At 28.4% G+C, this 8699-nt stretch overlaps 1 protein-coding gene across 1 annotated transcript; it reads left to right on the forward strand.

Annotated features, from left to right (window-relative positions):
• Positions 1-4611: 4611 nt before the first annotated feature.
• LOC119664238 (kinesin-like protein KIF13A) lies at positions 4612-8695 on the forward strand (the record flags this gene model as incomplete). Its single annotated transcript, XM_038073764.1, has 11 exons — positions 4612-4697; positions 4931-5094; positions 5272-5540; positions 5805-6052; positions 6131-6722; positions 6796-7218; positions 7284-7430; positions 7496-7663; positions 7729-7875; positions 8023-8064; positions 8174-8695. Coding segments are annotated over exons 1-11 (2808 nt in total), but the record flags the coding sequence as incomplete, so codon positions are not given.
• Between the last annotated feature and the right edge of the window lie 4 nt (positions 8696-8699).

Consider the following 8699-nt stretch of genomic DNA (forward strand, 5'->3'; position numbering starts at 1 on the left):
ATTAGAAACAAAGTTTAATATTACCTACATTAAATAACATTTATTCAATTATAATCATTTTATTGTACTCTAAGTTGAACAGAAAACTATATGGCTTTATTAAACATCTTAGTATGATTCATTAAACTGCCATTTTATTACAAAATAATATAAATAGGGCTTTTATAATCCATATTTAACAAAAACTATGTGGCTTTATTAAATATCTTAGTATCATTCATTAAACTGCTATAATTAGCAAATACTAGAACTATTTATAACGAACGTATATAGTATACTCGTAATTACCAAATACTTAAATTTATTGGTCGAGAAATTACCTAAATTGTGACACATAATTTTATCAATTTTTTATATGTCAATGATAAGACATGATATACGTATTTAAGTTCTTACCGCTCTTTCATTCCGTCATATTCCTATTACCATATAACATGTGTATATTATCCACGTATATTCCACCATTATTTTTTTACAATATTTTTTGTCGAAAATTCAACAAATTAAAATTTTATTTAAATTTTTTTATTATAAAAAAGTGATCATAAAGGTTGTAATCTTTTAGTGTAATATATTGAATATAAATGATCTCGCAATAATATATCTTATAGTACGTTTCCACTGACTTCGTTAAACCAATTAACTTACTTGAGATATTCAAGTAATTCAAGCAATCTCAAGTAAGTTAACTGGCCTAACGAAACCAGTAGAAACATACTATTACTCTATTGTACATGCGATATTTATTAAGCATCGATGTGACAACAGTCAAAATCAAGTCTTAAATATATCCACTATATTTCTTTTTATCTTGTTTCATCCACCGCCAAGTAACATCAAATAGAGGCATTTATTTTTTGGAGGTTTAAAAAACTTATATATACCATATTTGCCTCTAACTTGTTATATTTTTCGACAAGTATCGTCAATTAGAGACATCGTATTTTACTAGGCACTTCATTGGTACTGTCCAGTCAACTCATTTTCTTTGTGTTGCAATTTCATTTATTCGTTGCTATTTCCTTCTAACCATGATTTACCTTGTTCCACTAGTCTACACTGTATTAATACCAGGCATATCATCTAATACATCATCTGAAATGAAAAAATTTATTGATGAAAAATATCTTGTATTAAATCTCTCTTTCTCTCTTTCGTGCTAAAAAAAAGAGGCAATCATATCACAGTACCCTTGAGTTCTAAAATAAAGTCTATCCAGTTAATAATTTTCATTTTATATATAACATATTCTATACTACATATGCAGCCGAATCTCAAAGAAAATTAAAACTGGGACTTGGTTTTGTTGCATTATTTCAGCCGCTCCTAGAACACAAATAATCAGCTACTGTTAAAAAACTGCTCTTAGAGCAACACTTACAGTTCCATTGAGTCAATCAATATATTTGCATTATGCACACATAAAAAATTAATGTAACGGAAAAATAACATCTAGCATAGAGTACTAACAAAGGGTTTCCGCCCTACACACTGATACCTAGCTTAGCACTTCGTTTTTTTACAAGCTACTATCGTCTACTATTCCTAAATTGACAAGACCACTCCTTTGAACAACAAGAACTATTATGGTCCAATTTATGTCAGGTTGTAACCTTCTGAACAATTGCTTATTAGAAATAATATATTTCTAATTTGTGCCTAAAATACAACTCTACACCTCAAACCTTTAGATTTTTATATAATTGTCAGATATTACAAAAACAATTCTAATATTCAACTGATGTATGCCTCTGCCCTGAACTTCTGTATTCATTGTTTAAATCTTCCATATTCCTAACAAATAATTTATCATCATTAACTTGCCTGTAATACCATGGTCCGATTGTACTTTCTGCTTACTATATAGCTGAGAACTGGCATAACAGTAATAGTAAACAGTAATAGAAGTGGAGTTATGGGCAAATTATGTGAGTACTTTAACTGGTTGACATGAACTGATTCATTTAACACCCATATAGCTATCTGCACTTATGTATCTTATATAATATAAAGCTTATCAATGTAGAAAACACTATTACCAGTTATATTATCTATTTTCCTAATTTTCCTCTGTTTTATTTTTCTTATTTCTTTTAAAAGAGTTGTCAAAATATTTTTCACAACAAAGTTTCGTTTTCAAATGCATATGCGCTACAAATAAAATACATAGACAAATATTATATGTTATGTAATGTAATTAATTAAAATTATGTTTATCTCTATAAATACATTTACTTTCATAATAAAAAATTGCTTAAAACGTTTGCTTCGTAAACGTTAAGTAAACATTTTTCATCTTCTTATCAAACAATTTACTAAACTTATCTTAACTTTTACTTAAAAAAAAAATAAATATTAAATAATACGTTCAGATACCGTCAGTCTGTAGATAATATTAGATAATTTTTCGATAAGCCTCAATTTCAATACAATATTTTATCGTATCATATTTCAACCAATAAAAAGTTGTGCTTATTTTATTTTTATATAAAATGAATTTTTATGAGTGTAATTTATATATATTGAAAATATATTATATGGAATTTTATTACCATAATAAAATAACGTAATACACTGTTCTCACTTGTTCTCATATGAATAAGTGATAATTTTTTTTCCTAAGGCAAAGGCAGAATCTATAAAGCTCTTGCGCTTTATATATTCTTCTGACAAAAAGCAACATTTAATTAACATATCAAAAAATTTTCTATTTTATTTTGAATATACAAATTGTTTCATATAAAAACCATTCTAACTTGTAAACTAAAGGTTAGAATATCATATAATTAAGACAATTGTCTTATAAAGGTTGGTTCTTTAAAACAACAAAATGGACTTCTTGTTATTGATAATAATAATAATGATAATCTGTGGATTTTCTTGTCTTTAGCATTTATATATTATTTTTTTATATATAGTGCTTTTAACTGGCACTTTTTTATTTATATGTTTTAGCGTTTTGAATGCTAGTAGCTAGAACTCTGACTGACTGCTTATATGAGTGATTTAAAGGAGCTTTATTTCGTGATTAATATGAATACAATTTGTTAGAGCCATTTATATAATTTAATGTATCATGTTTAATTTTTGATTACCTTTTTTCATAAGGTTCCATCCATGTATATTTCACACCAAAAATTCAGTGATATTAACACAATACTCTATATAGATATTTTTTAAATTTAAATAGATATTTATAGATATAGATATTTTTTAAATATAATTCTGTTAAATTTATAGAATGAATGTAATATATATAAACTTCATTAGTTTCGTGTTTCCTTAGAATCTTAAAAGTTCAAAAAAAAATTAAACAATACTTATAAATGAGTATATAAATGGTCAGTTCTTGTTTTTAAGTTTCTTATAGTTTCTTTTTTAAACCTGGCTTATTTTTGAGTAGATAGATGTTTTATCTTTTGCTATATTTATTTTTACCAAATAGATAATTTTGTCATAACGAAACTTTAACACAATAATGTAGTTTCCCAAAGGTAATCCATTAAGAATTAAGAGAAGAAGTCTCTTCGAAGACTAAATACCATTTAAGACTTCCGATGAAGTTTCACTTTTTGCAAAGAAATGAAAAAAATTAGAATCCACAAAATGAAATGAATTAAGCTGAACCGTAACAGCAATTTTAGCAATAATATGTGTCGGTAAGGTAGATTCTTAACTGATGTACTTTTAAAATTTCATAACATTTGAATGATTCATGTTTGTGTTATAGGTACAAAAATGTTCATAGAATAAAAGGCTTATATTCATATTAAGTTTTGTTTTAATATTCTCGCAACGTTACAATTGATGACCCAATTTTACACAGATTTCCTTTATTCACTTGATTTAACATCTTGCTACTTTAACCACTTCAAAAATTGTATTCTCCATTAAAAAGAAACATCTTTATGTGCGTAGGACCGATTAAAAGGCATGTACGTATATCCTGACCGACATGATGTCCAACGATTTAAAAAACTTATCCAATATACTTTCAGACCGTGCATATTCACATCGTTGTATTTAATCAAAAGGGAGATTGTTTTGAAAAGAATGGATGGGTTTTGCCGAAAAAATCTATTTTTTGTTCTTATATATTAAAGCTGTTTCTACTTTAAAATGCATCTTGTATAATATTCATTTGCTTTTGCAAATGTGGTAAGAATATGAAACATCAAGGACCGATTTCACAGTGGTAACTTAATTCTTAATACTGACTTAAGTCATGCTTACAATAAAGTATCTATTATATTGGCTTAATTCATACACTCAGATTTTAGACTATATTACGTAATTGAAATAGGCTCTATAGTAAGTCTATTTGGATTTATAACTTTGAAAAATGGCATTTTAATTTATTGTGTTGATATTTCCTACTAGAAAATAAATTAAACCATCATTAATCCGAGGAGTTAATTATTTAAACTTATAGGTACATAATTTCATTATAGCTCTAAAATCAAATTTTAACTAAAGCTTTTTTTTTTCTTAATATATATTATTTCTTACTTTAAGTTCTTAGTATTTTAATTATAGATATATTAATAGATATATTATGTGTTATTATCTTAAATAAAATTTTATTAAACAATATATTTCATGTTTACAGAAATGGAACTTGGAACAAAATGTATTGTCGATATGGACAAACAGCAGACTATATTACAGAACCAACCATCCCTGGATAAAATGGATAGGTATGTAAATATGCAGATTTTATATTAAATTCAACACAAAATGTCACATCGATTAAAATCCGTCTTTCCTATTTCAATTTAAAATATAAAAATTTAATTTCTACTTTATATGCGTATACTTGTGTTATATATACACTTTCATATAAAAGTATATATAAGCAATTTAATATTGTAATTTATTATTCTTCTTTTGTATTATAATTTTTTTTTTATTCATTTTTCAATCATTATAGAAAAAATCCAAAGACATTTGCATTCGACCATTGTTTCTATTCACTAAATCCTGATGATGGTAATTTTGCCTCACAAGAAACAGTATTCGATTGCGTAGGACGTGATATACTTGATAATGCATTCCAAGGTTACAACGCCTGTATATTTGCCTATGGACAGACAGGAAAGTATTAAAGCATGTTACTTAATATTTTGCATTATAGCTTTTGATGAATCATTATTATTATTGAGTGCCGGAAATGAAATTGTTATATTGTGAATTATAAGTACAAAATAAAAAAAAAAAAAGAGAGTAACCAACTATGGGCGTAATTAATTTATTTTTTTTTATCTATTATAGGTTCTGGTAAATCCTACACCATGATGGGTACGCAAGAATCTAAAGGCATAATTCCACGTCTCTGTGATGAACTGTTTTTGGCTATTGCCAATAAAACAACACAAGATCTCATGTGTAAAGTTGAAGTCTCCTATATGGAAATTTACAATGAAAAAGTACACGATTTACTTGATCCAAAACCAAATAAACAATCGCTTAAGGTGCGTGAACATAATGTGCTTGGACCCTATGTTGATGGTCTCTCACAACTTGCAGTTACATCTTATAAGGTAAATACGAATTCTTAGTTATATGTGAATTATGTACATATTTATAACTAAATTTATATTTTTATTTATATTCATATCATATATTATATATTTTAATTTTTATTTATATTTGTATATATATTTATAATATATATATATTATATTATATTTATGTTATATATATATTTATATTTAAATATATATTTTTGTTTATATTTATATTTAGTATATATTTAACTATATATTTATATACAAAATAACTAATAATTTTGTTATATATTAAAGGACATTGATAATTTGATGACTGAAGGCAATAAATCACGTACTGTAGCTGCCACAAATATGAATGCGGAATCTTCGCGCTCACATGCAGTATTCTCTGTGGTGCTGACACAAATACTTACAGATCAAGCAGCTGGAGTGAGTGGTGAAAAGGTATCACGTATGTCCTTGGTAGATTTAGCTGGTTCAGAACGTGCTGTCAAAACAGGCGCTGTAGGAGAACGTTTAAAAGAAGGCTCTAATATTAACAAGTAATTAAAGTTTCATTTATTTCTAAACAAAATTTTGTATTATATTGTAAATTATAAATATATAATTTCTCTTTGCAGATCTTTAACCACCTTAGGTTTAGTTATTTCAAAATTAGCCGATCAATCGAGTGGTAAAAAAGGCAGCAATGATAAATTTGTACCTTACCGCGACTCTGTACTAACGTGGCTTCTCAAAGACAATTTGGGTGGAAACTCAAAAACAGTAATGGTTGCCACAATTTCGCCCTCAGGAGATAATTATGAAGAAACGTTATCGACATTGCGTTATGCTGATCGTGCTAAACGTATTGTCAATCACGCTGTCGTCAATGAGGATCCAAATGCCCGCATTATACGAGAACTCAGACTTGAAGTGGAAACTTTGCGTAATATGCTTAAACATGCTACAGGTTCTCCAGTTGGTGATGTGCAACGTGTTGATATACATGACAAACTCGCAGAAAGTGAAAATCTCATGAAACAAATTTCTCAAACCTGGGAAGAAAAACTGGTCAAAACTGAACGTATACAAAACGAACGTCAACAGGCTTTAGAGAAAATGGGAATTAGTGTGCAAGCGAGTGGTATTAAAGTAGAAAAAAATAAATATTATTTAGTAAATTTGAATGCTGATCCGTCCCTCAATGAGTTGTTAGTTTATTATCTTAAGGTAGGTTTATATATGAATTTTGAAAAAAAAAAAAAGCAACAAAAAATAATTCATTTATTTTATTTAAATGCAGGAACGTACTTTAATTGGCGGCCATAGCATATCTGGCCCACAACCTGATATACAATTATCTGGATTAGGTATACAGCCAGAGCACTGTGTGATAACAATCGAAGATGGTGGTTTGTTGATGGATCCTATACAGGGCGCACGTTGTTTTGTAAATGGTTCTGCAGTGTTGGAAAAAACACCTTTACACAACGGTGACCGTATATTATGGGGTAATCATCATTTTTTCCGTGTAAATTGTCCAAAATGCGCAAATGCTAATATGACCTCTGAGCCGCAGACACCAGCACAATTAATTGATTATAATTTTGCAAGAGATGAAATAATGCAAAATGAACTTAGCAATGATCCCATACAAACAGCTATAGCACGCTTAGAAAGACAACATGAAGAAGACAAACAAGTTGCTTTAGAAAAGCAAAGACAAGTACGTAAAGCAATATATTAAGAAAAAATACATGTATATGTATTAACGTGTTTAATTTTGTTTAGGAATATGAGAGACAATTTCAACAACTACGCAACATACTCTCACCAACCACACCGTATGCACCATATACTCCTTGTGATCCGCTGCGCTTAGGTAAAATTACACCAAACACTCCAACTTCTCAAATGCGTGTTGAAAAGTGGGCACAGGTAATATTTATTCAATATTGTTTTATAAATTTGAATTCGAATAAATAAATTTCATTCGTTTTCAGGAACGTGATGAAATGTTCAAACGTTCTTTGGGTCAACTCAAAAATGATATAATGCGTGCAAATGCTTCGGTGCAAGAAGCTAACTTTTTAGCTGAAGAAATGGAAAAGAAAACAAAGTTTTCAGTAACTTTGCAAATTCCTCCTGCTAATTTAAGTCCAAATCGAAGGGTAATATAATTAAAAATAACATATACTTTAATTAATAAAATGAATAACTCTTAAATCTGTAACAGCGTGGTGCATTTGTGAGTGAACCAGCAATTTTGGTTAAACGTATTAACTCTGGTAGTCAAATTTGGACCATGGAAAAATTGGAAAACAAACTAATTGATATGCGAGAAATGTATCAAGATCATAAAGAAAGAATACTAAATGGTTTGGTAAGTATATTTAATTGTTGATACGTTTAGAAGTACATTTATTGTTGTAAAAACTCACTTAACTTCACTTTTACGCATATTATTGTTTACACGTCTTACTAACATAATTTTCAACCTCATTTTTGCATTGCTTACGATATACCAAAGCCTCTAATTGAGACTTTCTCCGATGATGAAGATTGTGACGAGGTAATTATATTCAATTATTCATATGTATCATTTATATATATATAAATAAAACATTTTAATGGCAATTTAATTTGTACTCCGTTAATAATTAAATTAATTTTATTTACAGGATAGTGAAAATTCAAAATCCCTTGATCCTTTCTACGAGTCTCAAGAAAATCATAATCTTATTGGCGTTGCTAACATATTTTTGGAAGTACTATTTCATGACGTTAAACTAGATTATCATACTCCTATTATAAGTCAACAAGGCGAAGTTGCTGGTCGACTTCAAGTTGAAATACAACGCATTGCTGGTCAAATGCCACAGGATCGTATGTGTGAATCAATTTCGGAATCGTCTTCTGATTCACGTGATGATTATGATGATGTTGTTGATCCAATGGCAAATCAAATTACTTGTCGCGTCTCAATAAAGTGTGCGTCAGGGTTGCCACTTTCCTTATCAAATTTTGTATTCTGTCAATATACCTTTTGGGGCCATCAAGAAACAGTTGTGCCAGTTATAAATGCTGAAGTACCAGCACATGATCAAAATATGATTTTTAAGTTTGAACACGTCAAAGATTTTACAGTGACCATAAATGAAGAATTTTTAGAACATTGCATTGAGGGTGCTTTATCGATAGAAGTAT

This window comes from Teleopsis dalmanni, unplaced genomic scaffold, assembly GCF_002237135.1.
Source record: "Teleopsis dalmanni isolate 2A unplaced genomic scaffold, ASM223713v2 unscaffolded_contig_1649, whole genome shotgun sequence".
NCBI classification, from domain to species: Eukaryota; Metazoa; Arthropoda; class Insecta; order Diptera; family Diopsidae; genus Teleopsis; species Teleopsis dalmanni.